This window comes from Exophiala viscosa (genome assembly GCF_022695815.1).
Source record: "Exophiala viscosa unplaced genomic scaffold EDD37scaffold_1, whole genome shotgun sequence".
In the NCBI taxonomy this organism is placed as follows: domain Eukaryota; kingdom Fungi; phylum Ascomycota; class Eurotiomycetes; order Chaetothyriales; family Herpotrichiellaceae; genus Exophiala; species Exophiala viscosa.
The window spans coordinates 2824431-2848037 of record NW_026944353.1 but is presented as its reverse complement, the minus strand read 5'-3'; the positions used below and the strand labels follow the sequence as shown (position 1 = coordinate 2848037).

Genomic DNA, 23607 nt, shown 5'->3' with positions numbered 1-23607 from the left:
GACGACGACAAGGCTGATCTCGGTTAACCTTCCCAATATCACAAATTCCTCCCGCAAGGCTTAAGAAAAAGTTCAGATGAGTTCTCTCAATCCCCCAAACGTGCCTTACACAGTGCACTGCTGTTCAGAGGTTTTTCTCGGCTGCTTAAGTCTTTATCGCGTCAATCCTTGGTGGCTACACGATCGTCGCACCCGAATTTATCTTTGGAACCAGCATGAGCGACGAAACCAATGGGTCCCAAACGGGCTCAACTGAGCATTATGCTATTGGTATCTCCTTCGGCAACTCGTACAGTTCAATAGCACACATCTCTGGTGAAGGCAAAGTTGAGGTCATTGCGAACGAGGAAGGAGACCGACAGATCCCCTCTATCCTTTCGTACATTGACGGAGAGGAATACCATGGCACACAAGCCAAATCGCAGCTGGTGCGAAACAACAAGAATACGATTGCATACTTCAGAGACTTCGTTGGAAAGGACTACAAGTCGATAGACCCTACACCTTGTCATGCCTCCGCACACCCTCTCGAGAGCGACGGTCAGATTGTCTTTTCAGTGCAAGAGAAGGAAGATGAGGAACAATCCAAAATCCCTGTCTCGGAGGTTACCACGCGGCACCTACGCAGGCTGCAAAACTCTGCGGCTGACTTCACTGGCAAGACCGTCAATGCGGCTGTTGTCGCCATCCCCACAGATACCAATGAAGAGCAAAAGGATGCATTAACAAAAGCTGCTGCCAACATCAAGGTGGAAATCCTGCAATTTATCCCTGAGCCTATTGCCGCTCTACTAGCATACGACTCTCGGTCAGAGGCTGCCACCACCGCCGATAAGACTGTGATCGTCGCCGACTTTGGTGGTACGCGATCTGATGTTGCGGTCATTGCTTCAAGAGGAGGAATGTACAGCATTCTTGCAACTGCGCATGACTATGAACTTGGTGGTGCACAATTGGATCAGGTCCTGGTCGACCACTTTGCAAAAGAGTTTGAGAAGAAAAACAAGACCGATCCCAGGAAGAATGAGAGAAGCCTGGCCAAGCTGAAGCTTGAGTCAGAGGCCGTCAAGAAGACCCTCAGTCAGAGCACCAGTGCAACATTCAGCGTGGAAAGTCTTGCAGACGGTATTGACTTCAGATCTACAATCAACAGAAGTCGTTATGAGATCATCGCGCTCAAGACATTCGGCCGCTTCGCTCGTCTGGTCGAGGAAGTCATCAAAAAGGCAGATCTTGACGTGCTCGACATTGACGAAGTCATTCTATCCGGCGGCAGTTCGCACACGCCGAAGATCGCTAGCAACATCGAGGCACTGTTCCCCGAGACGACGAAAGTTTTGGCACCCGCAACCACTCCTTCCGCACTTAACCCGTCCGAGTTGTCCGCAAGAGGAGCAGCTCTGCAAGCCTCTCTGATCCAAGAATTCGACAAGGAAGATATTGATCAGTCTACACACGAGATGGTTACTGTTACGCCACACCTGACAGCCGCCATCGGCTATCAATATACCGGCCAATCCTCCGACGCATTCACCGTCATCATCCCGCCAGCCACGGCAGTCCCCGCACGGAGAACCCAAGTCATCGAGGGTCTCCAGGGTGATGTTCTCATCCGCATCACTGAAGGTGAGCGTGAGATTAAAGTCACCAAAGAGGAGCCGAAGGCGAAACCGGATACAAACGGCACCAAGGAAGACGATGATGAGGACGAAGATGACGAGGATGATGAGGATGACGAGCCCGAGGAAATCCGTGAGAAGATCTGGAAAACCACGCAGCCGCTTGCAGAGTTCGTCCTCAAAGACCTCAAGAAGGGCTCGAAGGTGGAAGTCATGGTCAACGTCGATGCTGATATGTCTTTGTCAATTACGGCTCGACCTGTCAAAGGGCAAGGCGGTATCAGAGGAGAAATCAAGGCGAAGGCGACGACTCAGAACGGCAGTGCTTGAATCGCTTCTCGCTGAGTAGCATGGCGTGGCGTGATGATACTTGGTTTTTCCTTGCAGGCGGAATAAAAGAATGCACTGTTTTTGTATGGCTATGAACATAGACGGTCATGATACCTACGGATCAGGATCGGTGTGAGCTGCATTGGCTCAATTGCTCGAGAATACAATATCTCATACAATGTGCGTACAGTCTCTCATATCCCATCTTGCCTCTCAGTGATACCTTGACTGGATCGTTTTCGACCATCAATACTAACACACTCCGTTCTTGAATGCAACCACGCTTCCCCATTTCGAAAAATACAGTGTCGCGAGCTTCTTAAGCGCCTTGCCCTGATGCCCCAGCACCGGTCGCCGCCTGCTCAGGGTCAATTCGCTCAGCAACCCTCTCTTCACGACTCTTCCTCTCGGCAAAGAGTGCAAGCAATCCCAAATCATATGTTGCCTTCAGTGACCCAGCTGCAACGAACGCAACCCAGAAGAGATTATGAGTGCCGAGAATACCAGTGATGACGGGACCCAGACTCTGCGCGCACGTCTTGACCACGTTGATTGTACCCATAACAGCAGTCCGCTCATGCGGCAGAACGATAGCAGCCAGGAACGCGGATCGCGGCGCAACGTCCATGACCTGCGTACAGGCTCGACCGATCAGGAAGACAAGCGCGCCAGCTAGCGTCGAGGGAATGGGTATCAGAGCCAGACAAATCGCTGACGGGAGGTGGGTGAAAACCATGGTCTAGAAGCACCCATCAGGTCAGCATAACCCAAGCGTGACCAAGCCTAGAGCGCGAAGGCTTACCTTGACATTGCCAATCCTCTTGGAGATAGACGACGCGACGAGCATAGAGATGGCAGATATGACGCCGGTCACGGAGAAAATGGACCCGAGTCTCCCCTCGGACAGGTCGAATCTGCGCTTGAAGTAGAACGTCACCCAAGACCTGCTCGATGCGTCAGCTATACTCTGTCCGACAAAACGTATGCAGCAAGATGGTGGTGGTACTTACACCGGTGCAAGTCCGCTCGCAAAATTGTCGAACGCAAACAAAATACACAACTGCACAAGCACAACTTGACTCTCCTTGCTGATATCCGGCAACAATCTCCAGCGCTTATTCTTCTTCGCATCGTCTTTTCGTGGACCGTCTCCAAGCAGTGGCGCCGTCTCACTCGGATTAGCAGTCTTCGGCTGAGCATGAACCTCACATTCCTTGCTCAATAACAACGCAAGCCCCAACTTGACGATACCAACAGCTGTGTAAACGAAGTAAATGATCCGGTAAGCGCGTATGTCACTGAAATGCTTCTCGTCGCGCAGGAACGTGATGATCCAGCCTGACGCGATGAAGCCGAGTGCTGTACCGGCAGTTCCGATCAGAGAGTACCATGCGTAGATGTCGCTGCGGTCGCCGCTGGCGGTGAGATGGGCTAGGGTTGACTCTTCGATCGCTCGGAATGGGCCGATTTCATTGCCACTACAGGCTTCATTAGTCATGTCCCACTGCCTCCGGAGGCCTCATTTACTGGGTGGATTGAAGGGGATCCTCACCTAGGACTAATGACACCGACAATAGCACCAGCAAGTAAAATCCAGTAATTTCCGCTCAGGCCGAAGACGACGCCTGCAACGCTCATCAACGCTGCGCCCAACACCAGAATCCAACGACGGCCCAATTGGTCAGCAATCTGTGTCAGGGTCCAGCTGATGAAGACGTCGCCAACGAGCGTGAGTGTCATGAACAGCCCGATTCGCTCATCTGAGATGCCCAGGGCCGAGAGGTACGATGCCAGGATCAATGTTGAGCCGCCATACGCGAAGAGCCGGACAAACCGCTGCAGAATGAGGATCTTGGTGTCTGTTGATGCGTGGAACAGTGTGATCAATCCAAGTTCTCGCAGAAAGGCTTTGAACGGTCGAAGGATCTTTGAGGAAGTGCTGGTATTGCCCTCGCCCTCTTCCGCGTGAGTGTCCGCCATATTTGTCACTCGGCTTCTGCGCACAAGATTCTGTCAGTTGTCTGGATATTAGAGAACCCTAAATTCACGTACGGTGTATTCGGTGTATTTATGACAAAAGATGAGGAATCGTTTCAAGTTTACACGCTCGCTCGGTCATATCAGGTTGCTCGGCTTTATGTGAGCGTAAAAGTGGAGCGCACAGTGACATACATTTTAAAGACGACTGGATGAACAATCATATGTATTCATTCCTTGCTTATGCTCTTGTGGTCGTTCTCGTACACTTTCATGCTCTCACTATGCCCTTCTCATCCTCCTTTCGTTGACCCTATTCCTCCTCCAATTGGCACCCCGTATTCCTCCCCACGTAACCCGTATTCCTCCGTTGGTGACCCTGTTTGACTCCCTACTCAGACTCTTCGTCTCTAGCGTCGTCGGTGCTATACTCTCTCACAGCAGATTCTTCTGCATCCAATTCCTCGTACGCCCGGTCAAACGCCGCATCAAAGTCCGCGTCGTCTTGGTTTTCTTCGGACGACACCTGACCGTCTTCCGAGGCCTGCCTCGCTGCCCTGGCGGGGGCATTCATTGCCAGTTGGTGCAATTGTTCGACACTCAACGCAGCTACTTGACCTAGCGCTGTCGAAGTGAACCCAGCAGGCACTCCTGGCTGGACCGGGGCCGCCGCCGGGACAGTACCTGGTGCTGGTGCCGCATTGGCCGCCGCGTACGCCAGGTTTGGCACGTTCATGGGGGAGGGATTGACGGTTGGACCGCCACCAGCAGCGAGACCGGCAAAGGGGTTGACGCGGGCACCGCCACCAGCAGAGAAGACGGTGGGAGGATTGAGGCCTTCTGGCCGCCTCAGACGTGACTTTGGTTTTTTGAGTATTCGCTTGGGAAATTTAGGCAACGACTCGCCGTCTTCAGCAAAACCCAAGCCAGGAATCGACGCCGGAGGAGATGGTGGTGGTCGTGGGGCTGATGGGCCAGCTGCCGTGCTGTTGAACCCCACAACGCCATCAAGGACCCCTGCTGCGATCAAAGCGGCAGGGTCATATTCCTCTATCTCGGTGGCCGAGTACTCGTTTACAGGCTGATAAGCTCCCGCCCCTCCAGTCACCACCACGGCATCACTGTCATTGAGCAAGGTGTTCGTCTCATCGTTACCACCTCCGAGACCACTGATGGTGAGGTAGGCGTCGTCCAACTCGCCTCTGACCTGGTCCAGTTCTTGTCGAAGACCTTCATTGCGACGCCGATGGTCCTCAGTCGTTGCCTGGAGGACGCCGTTCATAGCGGTCTGGGCGCGCAACGTGGCCGTCTCGGTTTCGAGCTGTTGGATCCTGGCGTTCCCGTCGTTGGCATTCTGTCTCAATTGAGCCAATGCAGACTCCTGCTCATTGCGAGCTTGCTCGAGGCGTTGACTTCGAGTTCTCTCCTCCTCCAATGCCACCTGTGCCTCTCTGACACGAGCGCCTTCCTGGTTGACACCATTGACTGTCATGCTGTTGATGTTGGCATTCTGTTGCTGGATGACCTGTCTCTGGCGATCGATCTCTATGTCACGGTTCCCAACGTGTTGGTTGAGTTCTGCAATATGACGATCCTTGTTTTGCGTCGACGTAGTAAGTTCATTGACTTGAGACTGAAGATTACCAACGTGTTGATTGATTTCTGCAATCTGACGATCCTTGCCTTGCGTTGATGTGGTAAGCTCATTGATTTGAGACTGAAGATTACCAGCCTGTTGAATGAGTTCTGTGATTTGACGATCCTTGCCTTGGGTCGACGTGGTAAGTTCATTGATTCGAGATACCTGCCCTTCAAGGGCCGTCTGGTAGTCACGCAGTGTGTCCGAGCTTCGCTGTAGTTTCAATGATTGCTGTTGAATCGTGTTCTCAAGACCCAGCAGAGCAGTGTTTTCATCTGGAGTAACGCCTTGAGCAGTATTACCATCTGGAGTAACGCCTTGAGCAGTGTTCTGAGCTGGAGTAACGTCTTGAGAAGCGAGCAGTTCAAGCATGTGCTTCTTATGGATTCGCACAAGCTTAGCGTTACGAGCTGTACGCTGTTCTACTGACTTTCTGAATAGTTCTGCCGACTTTCTGAAAATGCTGACGCGTGGGTGGAGAGGTCGCACCGTCCTCAAACGTTCGGAGCGAGGCTTGTGTCCCTGAGTGTGCTTCCTAATAATGGTGACAGGTTTCTCTGTGACTGGTTTGGAGTCTTCGCCAGGGGATTTGAAATGTGTGATGACAGGTTCAGGCTTCTTGACGGCCACAGAAGCATACCTAGCTTCAAGTCGTTGCTGCTTCTCTTGTATGTCAATCAAGCCCGAGTGGACCTTGTCATTGATTTCCTGTTCGTTCTTTGCGCGCAATTCGGCGTCTTCACGTTTTGCCTGTTCGCGTTCCAGTTTCTTCTTCAGTGAGTGAACATCTTGACGGAGTGATTTGTTTTCTTGCTCGACGCGAAGATGGAGTTGGTGGTTCACCGGAGACAGATGTTGTGGATTCGGTGTTTGAAGCGTTCCACTACCGGGAGTATATGGCACCTGAAAGTTGTTGGGTTGAGCAGGGGTTGCCATGAGGTTGGGCGTAAAGCTGTTCAGTGAGGATGTTCCAGCGTCTGTTGGCATGCGGCTGTGGCTTCGTGTCTGTCGAGTTTTCAGAGTCGGTTTCTGAAATGCCATTTGGATAGGAGCGATGAATGCGTCTGCGAGAACAGGCCCAGCACAATCCTGGGCAAACCACCATAGGTAGTCTCGGAGAAAGCACACGACGGATGTGCAGAGCGTCGGCCAAACATGCTCGCCGAAAGGTTCGAGGACGTATTCCCGAGATGCTTGTGAGAGCCAGAAGAATGCACCGTGGAGGCAGCGATATGAAGAGATTGAGAAAGCCATAACTCCTGGTGCAATGATTGCAATGACTGCACAGATGCAATGCAGTGCAGAAATAGAGAAAGTGACGATCCTTGACACGAATCTGGAGATTGGTGGTGCAATGACTGCGTAGAGTTTCCCAAGAGCCGTCTTGAACTTCGTCCAGAGCGACATCTTCGTTTCGATGAGTATGTTCGTAAGAGGTATGAATTCATAATCTGGTTCACTGGAGAAGATGACGTGTCCGATGAATGAGAACAGAAGGCGTATAGCAAACAAGGTCCGAATCAACATTGTTGGAATGGACAGGACAAGTTCTTGGTTTCCTTTCCGACTCTTTCTTCCAGCCTTCATACGAAGTTGTCTTCTCTTATGTTGCCGTAGCCAGAGTGCGCAGGTCAAAAGGACGAAAAGAAATGTGAAGACAAAATACCCAAGCAGGAGCCAGCGCAACGGGCTTGTATCAACGAAGCTGTGGAATTGCACTTCTTCAGGAAATTCTCGGTATGGGCCGGTCATGGTGGGTGCTGTGATGTATTCCAGGGTCGTAGCTGGTGCTAGAATTGTGGTGACAGTCGTTGGTGTGGCTGTATGAGTCTTGTGGACTATTTTGGTGACATATTGAGTGACTGGAGGAGGCGCAGGAAGGGTCAAGGTTTCGCGGAAGAAGTGTGTTAAAGAAGTGAGTTTGAGATTGAGCAGAAACAAACAGTCGTCCGCCTTTTGCTGAACCAACAGCATGACCGCCGCAAGGGCACTGATCATGGTGTTGAAGCCTGCCATGGCGAATGTCTAGTAAGGAACTATGATCTCTCGAAGGTATGTTGTTCTGCAAGAGTGATGAGGAGGAGTGTAAGTTTGATGAGGAGGAAAGATGTGACATGATGGTTTTTGCCTCGCAGTGATTATACCGCAGGCAGGTATGCCCCTTGGCGGAGGAGACAAGGCGGTCGCTGGGGAATTTGAGGCAGTGAATTGGTTTCCCTCTCTGCTGTTCACGCTCTTCTCAGGCAGTGGTGCGGCAGAACTAGAGTATGCTTCGCCAAGTCACAACGCAAGATGCTGGCCGTTTCGCAGCCACAACAATATGTATACCAGAGCCTCGATAGGTGAGTCGACATTAAGCAGCGAGGTAACAGCTGCGCAACCAAGACGGTAAGTTTTCCATCTGTTTTTCGCTCCAGTAGGTGCCGCATTGTGGGGGTATTCTTTGTGGCTCCTTTGTGTACGAAGACAAAGAGGCAGTTTTGCTTTTGCCAATCTATGCTCGGATAGCGCATACGCTCCTGTGAAGATGAAAGGCTTTTGGGAGGTCGAGGATCCATTTTCGCCTTGGATCTGGCAGTAACGCAGCCAAAGACGCTTACTGGACTACCACCAAGTCTCGCATGCTGCAGAGGGTCCGCAGAAAACCAATCCAACGTCTGTTGAGGTGTGTAGCCAGAAAGAGCGATAAGATGTCCCCGAGCTTTTCTCATCATGATGGCAGCGCAGCGTCCTCGTGCCGACTCGGGTCCGGTGCTGGAATGGCCGCTGTGCGCAAGGCACAAGAGCCGCAGCACGACATCGTTGCACGCAGCCGAGGCTGACAGCCTGGGGGTAGACCAGCTCCCTGGTGGACACTCGAGCAAAGAAATTTGCTTGAGTCTATCCGCAGGCAATCCAAGCCATATCAAGCACCTCACGACCGAGTCCCAAGGGGGCAGACGCCGAGGGGATGGGTTCCATGGCTATCAGCCAGAGAGGCCGAGTCGACTACCAGTCAAGCACAACGGTCATCCACTCCACAGTTCGCACTGTAGCAGCGAGAGCTTCCATGACTTGCTGTTCTGTGTTGGCAATGAAGCACAGAGAGTGTTGTCAAGAGAAGGTGGCAGTTGTTGTGCCGGAGATGAGGTGAGTTGTGGAGAAGGCCTCTCACGTGATACCACGTGCGTGACCAGTACTTCAGCCTCGTCATCGACTACGAGTACATTCAAATCTGATCTTGGGCACTTGCGTTGTATTAAGATCTCAACTTACCATGAATGCAGACAGTTCTGGAAATGACGGACCAGATATGTCAAGAGTCTTTGCTACCCGCCCGAATCAGAGATTTGCTCGACGCCAACACCAGCACCACCCCAGGCGATGACCTAGACCTCTTTTTCCACTGCTGGACCAAACCACACTGTCCAGCATGCTTGTCATCTTCGAATCCGTATCCATGCTCATGGTGCGGGACATCACAGACGTGTGTGCCGAACACAGTCTTCCAGTATCCGTTCGGCATTCTCGTGCCAATCAAGACTGACGAGATATGCCCACTGGGCTGGCGCGAGCGATGGGAACTACGTGCCCGCCCCTTCAGTTGCCGGTGCTCAAGCATGACGTTTGTCAGCGTTGTCGTTGCTGTGCTGGGCACCCTCGTTGGTGTGTTGCTGATATGGTTGGCGGCCCTCCTCGGCAGATGGGCTGGACGGAGATGGAGAGCACGCCAGAAGGATTGGTGGAGAGTGCGGAGTCGGACTCCCAAGTGGATGCGGAGACGTCAGCGTCAAGAGGATGCTACAATGACGAGCGGTGCCTATCGGGCGCTACAGCGCAACATTCAGAACCGTAACGATGAGAGAGCGCCGTTGCTCGCCGGATCATGACTTTGAAGCCGGCCTGTCTATGGTCTAAGGCGTTGGATTGTTCCCGGGTACCCGCCACCCACGTCCTACAGGTTGTTACAACGACTACACCCTGGCTCTGGCGCACGCGAGTATCAAGCCGACCCTTCCTCAGCCAGGCCACTGCCCTTGCAAACCTGGCTAATTCGGTATTCAACCTTCAAGTCGCCCTCCTCAAGTACAAATCTTCCCGCGCCAACGAACACCCCCTGTTCTAGCGCCTTGTATCGCATCGACCCCGTCTCGAATGTCACATGGATAACTTCTGAGCGTTAGCGTTGGCACCAACAAGGAACACAGACTGTTATTGAAATCCTGCCATCTGCCGAGACACGGGGGATTGGGGTAAACGTACACGCGTGCCCATACTCCGTCGACCTCGCATTCTCACTCCGGCCGAGAATCCGACGCATATCAGCATTGATATCAACGATTCCCGTGTAATGCACGTGGATCGTCTATGCGCATCGACACAATCAGGTCAGTCCCAGTACCCATGCCAGACGGTTCAGCTTGACATACCTCCCCGTTGTCGTCCCTGTCAAGAGAAACACGATCAGCCTTACTTGTACCCGACTTAAGCAAACGGAAGCACAACCTACGCCATGACCAAGTCAGTCCGTAACCGCATCCTCCCGCCGTCCGGGTCGGTATGAACGTAATCAGCGCCGTTGCCTCTCATTGATGCGTCGACACGGACTGGGTACCCTGGCTCAGATACCAATGTCCCACCCACGAGTGGCACGACTGTTAAGGGCGTCCCTCGTGACAATGAGCCCACGACGGTTGGGGACCACGTGCCGACGCGTAGGTGCAAGGCTGGTTGCAGCGACGGGTAGTCTGTCGCCGTAGTTGTAACAGGCTCTGGGACTGTGGTAGATGAGGGAGGTTCATCAGCGGTATTAGTGGTTGCCATGATCGAACAATAACATGTTCCGCTACTCCAGGTACTCAGCGATGGGAGCCGCAACTTGTCATCTCGGCGATGCGCGAATTTCGGTGTTAAATCATGAATAGTACCATTGTAATATGGAGACACGACGGTGACTCTGCAAAGCATTTCGATCGAGAACTCGGTGTGCATCCCCCCGCAATGATCGACGGCTTGGAGGCTTCTATAGCTTACCCCGCAAGCACCTACAGTAGCCATTATACTCGTACTCATCAATGGGTAACAAGTGATATATAAGGCACAGAGAATGCCATTTAATTACCGTAAACCCTCATAGCATCGTTATATTAGCGTAAGTCGTGGAATGGTATACATGATCGGGCCACCCCCTCATCATCATCCAAAGTCCTGCTCAATATCCTCATCAGGTTTCGTATGCACGAAAGCACGCTTGATGAAAGTTTTCCATAGATGATTCTTCATCGTCTTCGACTTCCCTTTTTGGTGCCTCGTTAGCGTTGCAGGATCAGACTGCTCAACACTCAAGTCATCTTCGACGCTTTTCGTATCAGGACTGGCCAAGGTCTCCCGCCCTATCCTCTCCGCCAGATCTAGCCACGACCTGACTGTCAAGTCTTTCATTCCATAGATGTCGTCGTTGGTCGTATATTCCACGTGATATTCAAAATGTTTATCTGGGTCCGCTCCCTTCTTGTCCTTCCCGATCTGTTCATGTATTTTGGTCAAATTGGCATAGAGCTGCGTGTAAGAGATCATGGAAAGCGGTTGAGGCGAGTACCCTGGTCCCGGAGGTGATGATTTTGATGGTGGTTTCGGCACGTGGAAGCCGGGTTTCTTGGGCTTCTTCTTTTTACCTTTCTTTTTCTTTTTCTTCTTCATATCGTGCATCTCTCCCGATGATTCCTCTTCCAGTTCGGCTTCATCATCGTTTGAGAACACATCTTCAAGCGCATCCACCACGTCAAGATCCGCCATCTTAGCAGGCGTTCCTATCACACCAATGGCTGGATGATGATCCTCCAACCCGGTGATGTTGTACTCGACAATGCGGAGGGTAGGAAAGAAGTTTGGAACCACACTTGGCGACACCAGTGTGAGGCTGTACCGTTCTCCCCACTCCCCACCAATGGCTTTGAGGAATTTTCGATACTCTTTTTCGTCATCCTTCCGCTTCTTCCCTTTCTTTTTAACGTCAACTTCATCGTAAGACATTGACTGCCCGTATGTGTACCCATGAGGTGGACTCGGTAACTCGGACCATTCGTTTCGCAACTCGTTTAGATATGTTGCCTTGGCAGCCATGGTGAAGTTCTCAGCGTTGGTGTCGGGCACAGATGTTTCTGACCGCGTCACATCCTCGTTCATAATACGTTCGAACTTGAAATCGTATTTCAAGTCTTTCTCATCTTGAAACTTGAAATGATCAAGGTTCATGTGGCCAAACGTCGAAAATATCACAACGTCCCGATATTGCCGCAACCATAAAGTGTATTTTTGATAGCAACTCTCATCCCAACTCTGTTTACTTTCCGTCCTCGCAGGTGGTACGTGACCTGTCAGGATGGCTTTCATGCCTCGTTGCCGCAAGAATTGAAGTTGAATGCGCAGCCACTCCATATGCTCGTAGCCCGGTTCCGACTTCAGATCACAGCCATCGACCGCCGAATTCGAGTCGAAGAAGTACAACGTGTTGAGGCTGAAGACTGCCAATTTGCTTGGTATGACCTCCGTAAAAAACCACCCTCCTCTTGCGAAAGAGTGTCTCTGCGCTTCCGGCACAAATTTGTTCCAAATACTCCAGTACGCACGCGTCCACTTATTCGGGCCGGGAGTGAAGATGTTGTGAGGAAGGATGTCGTTGTTCCCAAAGGTTGGAACAATTGGAACGACAAAATCATTGGTAGGGTCAGGATCGTCGAGGTTGTCGGGCTTGCCAAAGACTTGGACAAATTTGTCCACCACAAATCTGTTCAGCTTGATGACCTGTTTATCCGACCGAGGGATCTCTTCATCGTTGTCGTGTCGAGCCGAGTCACCGGTCCATACAACAAAGTCAACCTGGTCTTTGAGATTCTCTTCGATCCAATTGAAGGTCGCGTTCACCAGTGTAAAGGGCGTGTCACACTCGGTCACCTCGGCACCATAGTAACCCGCTTGACCTTTGCCGTGGTGACAGGCCTCTCCAGGATCGGAGCCAACTTCGTAAAAGGGATCGGGGTGGATGTCTGCAGAATTTTTTTGTTAGTGTTGCGCGCAGGACCTCAAGCTCAGTCTTGTGTACCTGTAATGTGCAGAAATCTGCCCTGCAATTTTCTGGGTTTAGGCTGCGCTTTGGATGGCGGCTTTATGACAGCCTGTTGAGGGTAATGCTTGTTTGACAACAAGTCCGGAGGCGCTGCTGCTGTAAAGGCCGCAAACAACAGCAGGCCGCCGGTAAAGCGAACCATTTCAAGAAGGGGGTAGTTGCAGCATTGACAGCATGAGTAGTGACCCGACAACACGCAAGAAACCGTTTCACAGTACGGATTTGCGACTGGTAAAGACTGGCTGGTCGAACGAAAGAATGTGGGATGAGGCAGGCAGCACACTCAGCATGCGCAGTTTGGTGGCAGATGACGGCCCCGTAGGGTGAAGTCGATCGAATAGTCCTCAATCTGTGCACGAATGAGAAGCGATAATTTGCGGAGGGTTTTTCCGCAAGGATTTTCCAGGCACCTTCTTCGGGCCTTCGGCACCAGACGAGCGCCTAGAGACCAAAATCTGGAGCTTTTCCCCGACGAGGCAAAGGAAAGAGAAAACCCCCCACGATTTCAGGTCCAGCCGAGGTTTCTCCAATACCGCACACAGCACAGAACGAATTGCTGGTAGGATGCCAAAGCGAAAATACAAGGTCGAATATTGGGAGTATGAGGTCTCAACATTTGAGTCGATCTGTTGACAATACTCGTGTGACATCCTTATAGATAATTTGACTGCATCGTGCGTGCCCCATGGAACAAGCGCACAATCCACAAACTTGATCTTGCGATTCAACGCTGCCAAAGCCAATAAGCTTGGTCCAGTCCTACACGTGTGTCCTCAGATGACGGGACTGCCACCCTCCTTCAGCAGGGCTGACAGGCCACTTTGCCTATCAACGCTTGAGGACAAAGGACGATAATGGCTTGGTATGGGGGCCGGTGGCCTTTTGCATGGGATATATCGTTTTGTGGTGCCTTCCGACTAGATCCACGCGACGTCCGACACGCGACACATTGCAGAATCCATAACCAGACATCTCTTATAATAAATCCTCACTTCCGGCCACCAAAAAATTCGTAGCTCCGTCGTGGCAGAGAGCCTGGTGGCAGTGGGTAATTCGACCCCATGTGATATTCTTCCGGTGGTGTCAGCATTGGCTGAGATTGCTGGCCGTGCTGGCCCTTGAGGTCTTGCTTAATTGGAGGACTGGGAAGTTGAGGCAAGGCAGCGCCATCGTGTGTATACTGATTCGGGTTCGTCCACACGCCGACTCCAGTATTGTTATAACCCGTGTTGTTGTTGTTGCTGCTGGCGGTCGTGTTGGGTGTATTCGAGTATTGAACCGGCTTGACATCCATCTGTCGGCTTTTCAGACGTGAGAAGAGTACTGCTGACTCTTGTTCAAATTTCTCGCGCATCTGTGGCATAGCCCAGCGATGTCGAGCAAAGTCCAAGATCTCGATGATCTTGCGTAGGAAAATGGTTGCACGTTGTCCATTGTCCAACGGTACGTTGTTTGTAACGGGGGATCCTTCTCGAACGGAGTGCGACGTCTTCAACAGGCGGTCGAAATCCGACCACATCACCTCCACAAACTTTTGTCCAACGTACTTGGCCCGACAGATATCTGCGTAGGTCAAGTATGCATGCCATGTCACATCCTGTGTAATAGGCTGTAACAACTCTGCATATTGAGACGAGTATTCAAACACGAGCTCTTTGTTGAGGTCTGTCATATTACTGGCAGGGACCCTCTGATTGGGTGATACGACCAAAATCTGGCAATACAACCTCTCCAGGTTAAAGAGCATGACATGGCGCTGTGACAGATTGGGTGGAATCGTGGAGTACCATGCGTGTATGTCATTGGATACGGAACTAGCATACGTGGCTGCTGTTGCAAGGGGCCATTGGGTGCGCGAAGACCATCGCGTCGTCTGATAAAACGCGGATTGTACTCTGCGAATGTCGAATAGGAACAGTGACGGCCGGGTGGAGCGGAGGAAAAGATTGGATGGCGAACCATCTGTCGCCGACGTGGGAAGCGGTACTTCGGAAGCCGAGTCGTCGGTGAAGGAAAATGCTCGATCCAGAGACATACTGACCAAGCGGTCGAGGGCGTAGGTACAGTAGAATATTCTGCGTCGCAGATCCAATGCGCTCTTACTGATCTTCAACTCGGCTGGTGGTTCACAGTGAAGGCCCAAATCAACCATAAGGCGCGAAGCCATACCAGCAAGGTACCAGCTGTCAAAGTGAGCAGGGTCGACCAAAGCATATTGTACAAGCAGCAGAAGTGCTTGTAACCCGGCTATCGATCCCGGGTGAAGAACGTAGCCTGCCAAGCTACGAGCAGCCGTCATGTGCTGTAGGGCGGTCTTGTCGTTTTCGTCACCTCTTCGTTGAGAGCAAGCAGCGTAAGCGATGGCCAGGATGAGTCGCACATTCCAAACATCAAGAGGAGAGACAGACGACCCTCCGCCTGACGATTCATTGTAAATGCGCGAAAGGCTACTCATCAGCTCCGTCTCGGAGAAGAACGGAAAGAGGACGTAGATATTGTCCATATAGTGACTGATCATTGGTGTGATGGCATATCTCGGTGGGAGACCGCGTGTTTCGGTAGGAGGCAGTTCATCCCTTGTGGCGGCAGAAAGAAGCAACTTGGCGAAAGACACGGTAGAGGTGAAGCCGTGGAAGTCTCGAGAGGTAGCGTTGACCGTCAGAAATCCAAAATCGCTGACGAGTTCGTCTACGTCGGATGCCTCCTTGCGCCGTGTGCCACTGATCCTCCTGGGTGGTTGTTGCCTTTGCTGGCCCGGATATGAGGCTGACGAAGGCTTCTGACTGGCGATTTCGGCTCTGGCACGCTCTATTTTCTTCTGAAGTCTTTGAGCAGCGGCCTCCAGGGCAGCAACATAACTTCTTTCCTTGCCACGAGCAAATTCATCGTTGGCGCTTGTACAACTGCTGCCTTTGCCAGAACGCTCACAAGCGGAACAGGCGGGAAGTTTTCCATCACATTTTATCTTGGCTGAGCGACATCTCGCACACGCCGCAACAGGTCGAGAGACGCGTAATGAGGGCGCCAGAAGAGCCTCAACGGACTCCGTCTTCGCCATTGAATTCCGCGCACTTGAGCACCAGCGATTTCTTCACCGCACTGGGCGGCCTTTCACCTTGGTCGGACTACAGTTTTGCGCGACTCAATGCCGTTGCCGCATGACTGGGCCGCCGGGTAAACTCGCCACACAGTTAGCTGACTAAAAATGTCAACACCTCACCATTGACGAAGACGGGGAACTAGCAGCAATTCTGTTCTGGTGATGGAGTCTGGGAAATGCCAAACACTTGTGTCTTTGTGATGAAACAAGTCGGCTTTGATTGATACCAGTCAGCGAAGCGAAGGTTTTGCCTCGCTTTCGATCGGCCGGCAGATCCCACCATCAGCAGAGGAGAGAGAGGGCTGAGAGGGGTACGCAAACTTCATCGGCGTGTTCGGCGTGCTTCCTTGGATGATCGGCGGTCAAGCTAAGTGCAGACGACAACGATCCCGGGCACTCGACATGATGTGCTTGAACTTGAAAGGGTGCGCGTTGTGAGACCCATGTTGCAAGATCCAATGATGAGAGAGCCTAGAGCCGTTACTTACAGTAGCTTATCCGGTTTCTTTCGTGAAGCCTAAAACGCCATCGTAAACGCCGCCACTGAAGTTCAAGTACCTTGCCTTGGTAGGTTGCCCCTCTGTGCCCTCCCAGAGTACCTATTGGATACTCGTCGTTCAACTTGCTTTCCTGATCAGCGCTCACCTGAACAAGCCTTTTCCGTTGCCCAAGTTGAGCAGGATCTAGAAGCAGGACAGCCCCGGCCCAGAGTCCACCACCACCACAGATTACGCGCAGTCTTTAGCTTGGCCATCCACGGCCGTCAAATGCAAATTCTCCTGTCTCTCTAAGTTACTCCATACGGCCGCTTACGCTTCACACGCTTCACTCTTCCGAAGCTTCTTCGGCTGACGGACGCTTAGTCTCTGTTCGCCATTTACTTTTTCCGCGGTTAAGCCCTTGCAGATCCCATTCAAGACATGCCTCAACCAAATCCAATGCATGACGACTACTGACCTTCCCCACGCTGGGCTGCCTCGGCCATGCTGCAGACGATGAAGAGATTCATTACCTCAGTCACTACTGCCAGTCCTTAAAGCCATTGAGGATCCTTACGACCATACGGCTGGCCTTGATGGCAGACGTTGGAAATGCCACAATGGCTGATTCGCCGGAGACGGTGAAATCACGAGACAAAGTCCATCATACTGTGACCGCTTGCGTGAGATGTAGACAAGTGTGTTTGTCCCGTCGCACTCTCAAATCGTTATATCTAACAACGAGTAGAGGAAGACACGATGCGACCCGACCCTGCCCCGCTGCGAGCCCTGCGAGAGAAGTAACGCCCATTGCGAATATTACGACTCGGCCAAAAATCGGACCATACCGCGGACATACATCACCTCTTTGCAAGAGACGGTCCGTCGACTGAATGAGGAGTACAAGGCACTGGAGAAAGAGGACGACTACGAACCTGACCATGAGTCCATGGCGCGGGCCGCAGGTCTGGTGAGATTCACTGAGAAGGATGAGTGTCGATTCTTGGGCCCATCTAGCGGCATTGCCATCACGCGCTTCGTGATGGAGTTTGCGAAACAGAACTCGTCCCGGAGAATGATCAAGGATGTCGTACCACATCATGCCGCCCAAGAGATCAAAGACAAGTTCGACGCTGAGAGCAGTAAGCCCACCTCCAAGGTGTATCCTCTCATTAGTTCGGTGGCCGCACCTGATCTCCCAAACCGAGAACTCATGGAACGCTTGGTTTCAATATACATGGTCAAGGCCCAGTACATGTTGCCGCTCCTCCACGAGCCTTCGTTCCGTCGAGACCTCGAGACCGTATACAACGGCACGGCTGATACGACCCTCAACTTTCAAGTCCGTCTAGTCGTCGCGATCAGTATGCAAAAGCTCGATAAACAATACGCTGGTCTTGCCGACAGTTACTACCTGGCGGCGCTACCTTTTATGCCGGGTGCTGTTGAGAAAATGGACCTGTCTACCTTACAATGCTTTGCGCTTATTGCGCAATACTCATTGCTAACCCCCACAAGGACAGCCGCATACTGGGTTGTAGGAGTCGCGGCAAAGCTATGTCAGGATCTTGGTCTTTGTGAAGAGGAAACAATCCACAGACCGCCAAACGGGTCGCGACCGAATGCCCTTGAAATCGATATGCGCCGGAGACTTTTCTGGATCATCACGTCCATGGAGTACGGTTTGTCTCACAGCTTGGGAAGGCCGAGCGCATTCGGCGTGACCGTCGATAATATCAACGTCAACTTTTTCGAGCTTTGCGACGATCGCTTCATCAGCGCGGATGGGTTGCTGCCTGGACATCACCCAATCATGAAGAAATGTATTTCCATTCACTTTCTCAAGATGAGACTGCTCCAAGCGGAGATCAGACGGACCTTATACCTTCGAAAGCGAGATACACCGACCTCAGATACGGATCCTTGGTTCCATCAAATGCTCAAAAAGATCGACGACTGGGTCCGAGACTGTCCCAAAAATGACGAAGGGTCCGGCCTGAGTGAAACTTGGTTTATTGGTCGCAAGAACACAATGATCGTCTTCATGTATCGACCCTCACCCCAAATACCTACTCCATCCCTCGAAGCAGCCCAGAAATGCTACTCAGCGGCTATCTTCAATATCCAGATGCAGAAGCGCCAAGCCGAAGCAAACCTGATAGACATCACCTGGATTTTCACCCAGGCGATCTTCATGGCTCTCAATACCGTCCTATGGTGCCTGTCTTATCCAAGTATCAGACAGCAACATACTATCGAGGAAGCCCAAATGCACATTCAAGATGCTCTGACAGCGATCGATCTCTGCGCCGACCGGTGGCCTGGCGTCCGATCCGCACAGCAACTCTACGAGAACCTTGTGCTCGGCTGTCTCAAGGCTTACGACGCCGACAAAACAGGCGAATCCCCAGCTACGTCGGACTACGTAAGCACGACCACGCAGGACATCAGTTCCTCGGCATCAGGTTTTGCCAACAGCCCTGCCAGCACAGCAAACACCTCTCTATACGGTGCACAATCACCTCAATCGATTCACAGCGTCCACACAGCAGGCACCATCAATCAGACCTTCCAACCACAGCAGGCGTCAAGCGGTTACAATGACCAGTCAAAGCAACCACAATCGTACCAGCCAGAGAACGTCCATCAGACTTCTCAACCACAGAATCTAGACACACAATATATACCACACAACGTTCCCCGCTATGACGCACAGTCTATGATCTACAGTCTCCCAGGCTTCGATCCACATGCGGCTGCGAACTACATCAACACGACGCAAGGTGGTACCCCTTGGACGTCGGCGGCCATGGTACCAGGCGTGATCCCAGGTATCAATGGCTCCCCGGACACGAATTACGACGACTTGCCGTACCTAGCGCCCTTTGGCCAAGAGTACTCACGATACATGCACCAGTCATTCCCGCCTACATACCAGATGCAGTCGCTCAGCCGGCAGCAGCAGATGGAACTGATGGCCTCACTGGAACAAAGTCAATTGCCCGACGTTTCCAACTTGGTCAGCGATGCAACAACTTTCTACACGGCTGCATTGCCCTGATAACAGTATAACATGGGATTCCATGTCTCAGAAGTTCCCAATCGGTGGTATCCCCGGAATAAGCAGTATCCGGACCTCAGCCCTGTGGTAAGGCTCATTCCTTGAAACGGGCCTGACATATCTCCCCAAGTCGATTGATGTGGTATCACGGGGAAAAGATAGGTTGATGTAGCACCCGCGCATCTGTACCTGCTCCACGTCCTCCGGGCCAATATCTCATTCAAGCATGTCGAGCCGGCATTTTCGGCTAACAAAAGGGACACAAAAGTCGCTAATTGTCGAGTTCCCCGAATCGAGTTTCGCTTGCGACACACCCACCAAGTGGGCAAGGTGTCTGAACAAAAGGGACGATTGGAACCCAGGTGCTTTCCGAATCGGTGCATCTTCCTGCAGGCTTGGAAACCACTGACCCAGAGAATGAATCGTCTATCTCATACTGAAGTCACAGAACAGCGATTGTTGGTGACTCTTATCAACGGACATACCGAGCCGTTTCACTTGATAGGCCTGTTTAACTCAGAGCCGTTTGCCCATTGGATGGATTAGGGCACAGCCACCGGATTCTACCTGGTCACCGGTTCGGCATTTTTGGGTGTTTGCATATCGAGTGCTGATAGAGTCAGCCACAGCATGCCTGCCTGCTTGGATGCCTTGCATGATCAAAGTCACGGGGACAGCGGGGTGTCCGATAATAATATGCTCGATCGTCAGACCACCGGACGCTACTGTGCGAGCCAGCAAAAAGATGTGTACTATTCTTTACTACGTACGAGGCCCGAGGCACATTCGACAGTTTAATTGTCAGGAGCTCATCTGAGTCATGATAACGATTATGATTGATACGAAGGAAATATGATATTCTGTTTGGTGGATGAAAAAGATGTCATGGAATATCCCGCATTCCCTGGTCGCTGGTTCGACTGAGGTGCATCCCACCCAGTTTGGCAATGTTGGAGAAGATGGTCGAGCATACCCTATCGCCTATTTTTAAAAGATCTTTTCGTCTCCCAGTAACGATGAGAGGCTATGCAGACTTTCTCGGATGCATCTTCTCAATCGGTGCAAGACCCGATTGCATACCGCTTACCACTTGCCCGTTCAGCCTCTGTGCAGTGTACTTTTTGTGACGCCAATAGGTCTTCTGGGAAGATCTTGAGACGGCGCTTTCCACCTCGGTGATGTGCATATCCGTCATCAATAATCTGCGAACTCTCAACGCACATGTCTGCCTGCAAAGCTATGTCAGTGCACATAAGGGCGCTGCCAAACGGTTCGTCCTGATGCAGGTCCTCGGTTGACACATCCTATTAAGCCTGGTCCGCATGCAAGGCATGCAGGCACGAGTGCGAACGCTCGACAGGCTCGACCTCATATGAAGAGTTGCTGCTTCTTCAACCTACCGTGGCTTTCACACATATGCAACAATAGTGTTTCGTCTGCTGGTCCAGCTTTATTTCTCATTCGGCGCTTCTTCCTGCTTTCTCGTCGCTCTTGCAGGAGACTTTTTGTTTCTATCCTTCGAATGTTGCATTTCTCTCGAGCCTACGCCGCCGGTCGGTCTGATTGTGGATTGTTGCTGGTCGATTGATCTCGCGAAGAGCACAAGATCGAGAGATCCGTGCAGTAATCTCATCACACCGCTTGCACCAAACATGAACAGAAATCATCCTGGAATCTCGTGGTCAATGGACACGGACAATGGGCTGTCTCCCACATCATTCGAAGTGAATGGTGTTTCGCCTTTTGGGTATGACTCAGTGAGCCGTCATGCCGGTTCGAGCCTGCAGTCCACTCCGCCCGTCAACTGGATAAATCAAGCCTGCGCAGGCACAATGGGGCAGCAGTCCAATGTACCCGACGAGCCTACCAACACATACCAAGATCATCTGTTCAACCAACTTCTCGCCCGGATTACTCAGAACCCGGATATCGCTTGCCATCGAGACGCGGCCCGCAGATATCTTGCCCTCGAACAGGAGTTATGGGTGCCGCTGTTTCAACCACGCTGGCCGTCCGAGGCTCAGAAGATGCTAAGTCGATATCTTGCTCAAGAATACGGAGTTCTCCCGGCCAGTCTGTGGCAGTCTGTCCAGGCTGTTAGGAGAGATCCACATTTCGAGCTATTCCAAAAACCTTTCGTTGATGCTGTCTCGGGCTCGTCAATATCACAGACACATTCTAGATCCGGGTCCGAGATATCGGGGCATTGTGAGACTTTCCCGGAACTTTGGGCCGAAAAAGCAACCCTGAATCCATGGCCTTCGTGCGGGACAAGTGGTGCATCGCAACCGTCAGCAACAATAAAGGGATTTGGCATCGAATGGCAATCAAGTGCTCCTGCACCGTTTCCCACTGTTCGAAGTCGAAGAGCTTCGAGGAGCCCAAGAGCACCAGGAACACGCACGGCGGGCGGCAGGGCGCCTGCTGGATATAAGTACTTCTGTCCGGAGCCAGGCTGTCAACGTCCCGATTTCCGAAACGCAGGCAACTATCGTAATCACCTCCGGCTCTACCATCCAGACACACCCGAGCACGATCCGACAGACGCCCTGCGCCCGGATATTCCGTCAGAACAAGATGAATTGTCGTCTTCGGCTGCTCCCAGTTCAGGCGCTTCACCTCTGCACCATCGCATTCTGAACGATGATCTCCAACAGGCGGATATAGTGGCGCCAACCACCATCGGAGAGGCCTTCAACTTTGGCAGCCACGGAGGGTTCCCTAGCGGTCAAACAGAATTTTACTCGAACTTCGCATATGAAGATGCCATGTCCGAATCAGCCGTTGAGCAGGACACCATGTCAGCAGAGTATCGGACTCACTCATTCGCCGCAACCGACGGTGAGCAATATGTCGACTCGGAGCATGGCCTTGCGTCTGAGACAGCATTGTCCTTTGGCATGTTTCAGGAGAATCTGCAACAAAGTCATCTCGGATTTTTTTCAAATGGTAGACATCAATCGACATCAGAGTCAAATGATAGCAGACAGTGAGAAGAGAAGGAAATTGTGCAATGCTGGGGGGAAACCCTGTCGACAGGTACGAGGGACGAAATCGGAGGCTGGAGCAGGCACGAAAAGACCTCATAATATCACAAATGGGCAGGTACCTGTGATAGAGATCAAGCAAAGAGCTCGATTAAGAGCATTGATCTCGTCTGTCTTGCTCCGGAGAACGGAGCAAGTAGGACTCTGGTGGCCTCGACAGAGCGTTGAGCTCTTGAGTGGAAGGTATATCATAATGGGAGGAGAGATCGGTTTCCTTTGTCGTGGCCGCCGAGGAAATCTGGCCTGAGCTGGTCTCGGCTAGACACTGGATTTGAAGATCTTTGAATCCGCAGCTTTCAATATCATCACCACGCGGGAGACAACGTCCATGCGTTGACAAGTAACCAGTCATTTTCTTGCAACATTTCCTATAGGCCGCGTCGCAAGAGTCCGTACCTGCCTCTTGTTCGCAAGAAGAGGTATTGCCATTTTCCATTCGACGTTATCTGTATCTGAAACACACCTGTTAAGGCTGAAACGTTAAGGGATGCCCGCTTTATAAGGTGGGCAAGACGAGCAGAATGTTGTGGAGGTGTGGAGGGGTTGATCATGATCAGCGATGTAATGGTGGTATCAATTTCGGGAGTAGTGACGACCCAAAGTGGTTGCAAATACAAGGGCACCGGGAGGAAGGGACGTGGCATGGATCGATTGGCACGCGAATGTGAGCGGAAGTTGCGGACAATAATCGAGATCCAAGCTTGCGAGACACACTTGAGAGATGCTCGCATAAGTGTTGTCCCAATAGCTTAACCATGCTTGCTGATCGCTATGGTTGCGACTATGCACGTTTGCGTGCAAGGTCATGCACTTATGAGAGCAATAAGCTTTGTGCCTGACAGCATATGACCAAGATTTCGTGCTGGGTAACCAGTATGGTTTGGATCTTCTGTTCGTTTATGACGATGCAGGCCTGCGTCTGGGCAAGAGATGGCGTCCACGTCACCCTGGATTCATCTGACTTGTCCTGGAACCCAAGCGCACCAAGTACGTACCGAGGCATTTAGGTTCAACAGTTCTGCGAGGCAGACTGCCGGCGTGTGGCGCGCTTGAAAATGACGAATGAAATGGAAGACATGTGTTGATGGTAGAAATGGAAGATAGTCAACAGCGGTGGATAGCGTAGATCTTGTCCGTTTCGATTTGTGTCTGGTCTTCACGATCAAGGCTCAACTTTGCGCCATCGGGTGTCGAGATGGTCATGATTCCCAGTCAACAGCGCCTCCCTGCAGGATTGTTTCAGATCTGAA

General features: G+C 51.8%; 8 protein-coding genes across 8 annotated transcripts; 3 read left to right on the top strand and 5 right to left on the bottom strand.

Moving 5' to 3' along the window:
* Nucleotides 1-93: 93 nt before the first annotated feature.
* On the top strand, nt 94-2203 carry EDD37DRAFT_52133 (heat shock 70kDa protein 5). The gene has a single exon (XM_062813637.1). It carries the CDS (start codon nt 216-218, stop codon nt 1947-1949), a length of 1734 nt encoding a protein of 577 aa, XP_062675357.1. The 5' UTR covers nt 94-215; the 3' UTR covers nt 1950-2203.
* EDD37DRAFT_671291 (major facilitator superfamily domain-containing protein) lies at nt 2010-3929 on the bottom strand (the record flags this gene model as incomplete). The annotated part of the gene is made up of 4 exons (XM_062819402.1): nt 2010-2688; nt 2752-2893; nt 2960-3427; nt 3502-3929. 4 exons carry the CDS (start codon nt 3927-3929, stop codon nt 2269-2271), a joined length of 1458 nt encoding a protein of 485 aa, XP_062675356.1. The 3' UTR covers nt 2010-2268.
* A 388-nt stretch (nt 3930-4317) lies between these two features.
* Nucleotides 4318-7581, bottom strand: EDD37DRAFT_645225 (uncharacterized protein; the record flags this gene model as incomplete). The annotated part of the gene is made up of 1 exon (XM_062817615.1): nt 4318-7581. The coding sequence occupies one exon, from the start codon at nt 7579-7581 to the stop codon at nt 4318-4320; it is 3264 nt and encodes a 1087-aa protein (XP_062675355.1).
* A 1966-nt stretch (nt 7582-9547) lies between these two features.
* EDD37DRAFT_645224 (uncharacterized protein) lies at nt 9548-10368 on the bottom strand (the record flags this gene model as incomplete). Its single annotated transcript, XM_062817614.1, has 4 exons — nt 9548-9714; nt 9808-9910; nt 9975-9990; nt 10055-10368. The coding sequence occupies 4 exons, from the start codon at nt 10366-10368 to the stop codon at nt 9548-9550; spliced, it is 600 nt and encodes a 199-aa protein (XP_062675354.1).
* Nucleotides 10369-10482: 114 nt separating this feature from the next.
* Nucleotides 10483-13235, bottom strand: EDD37DRAFT_52301 (endopolyphosphatase). Its single transcript, XM_062813639.1, has 2 exons — nt 12647-13235; nt 10483-12590 (listed from the first exon to the last, which is right to left on the bottom strand). The coding sequence occupies exons 1-2, from the start codon at nt 12810-12812 to the stop codon at nt 10741-10743; spliced, it is 2016 nt and encodes a 671-aa protein (XP_062675353.1). The 5' UTR covers nt 12813-13235; the 3' UTR covers nt 10483-10740.
* A 423-nt stretch (nt 13236-13658) lies between these two features.
* EDD37DRAFT_558999 (fungal-specific transcription factor domain-containing protein) lies at nt 13659-15728 on the bottom strand (the record flags this gene model as incomplete). Its single annotated transcript, XM_062813771.1, has 1 exon — nt 13659-15728. The coding sequence occupies one exon, from the start codon at nt 15726-15728 to the stop codon at nt 13659-13661; it is 2070 nt and encodes a 689-aa protein (XP_062675352.1).
* A 1117-nt stretch (nt 15729-16845) lies between these two features.
* Nucleotides 16846-19310, top strand: EDD37DRAFT_655439 (fungal-specific transcription factor domain-containing protein; the record flags this gene model as incomplete). Its single annotated transcript, XM_062818762.1, has 2 exons — nt 16846-16947; nt 16998-19310. The coding sequence occupies 2 exons, from the start codon at nt 16846-16848 to the stop codon at nt 19308-19310; spliced, it is 2415 nt and encodes an 804-aa protein (XP_062675351.1).
* A 1652-nt stretch (nt 19311-20962) lies between these two features.
* Nucleotides 20963-22303, top strand: EDD37DRAFT_604351 (uncharacterized protein; the record flags this gene model as incomplete). Its single annotated transcript, XM_062814731.1, has 1 exon — nt 20963-22303. The coding sequence occupies one exon, from the start codon at nt 20963-20965 to the stop codon at nt 22301-22303; it is 1341 nt and encodes a 446-aa protein (XP_062675350.1).
* Between the last annotated feature and the right edge of the window lie 1304 nt (nt 22304-23607).

What these genes read in the sequence shown, in the direction of transcription:
- EDD37DRAFT_52133 (XM_062813637.1), top strand. Translation starts at nt 216, where the DNA reads ATGAGCGACGAAACCAATGGGTCCCAAACGGGCTCAACTGAGCATTAT.
- EDD37DRAFT_52301 (XM_062813639.1), bottom strand. Translation starts at nt 12,812, where the DNA reads ATGGTTCGCTTTACCGGCGGCCTGCTGTTGTTTGCGGCCTTTACAGCA. An exon ending in CAGATTTCTGCACATTACAG is followed by an intron (nt 12,591 to 12,646) that starts GTACACAAGACT and finishes AAAATTCTGCAG; the next exon opens with ACATCCACCCCGATCCCTTT.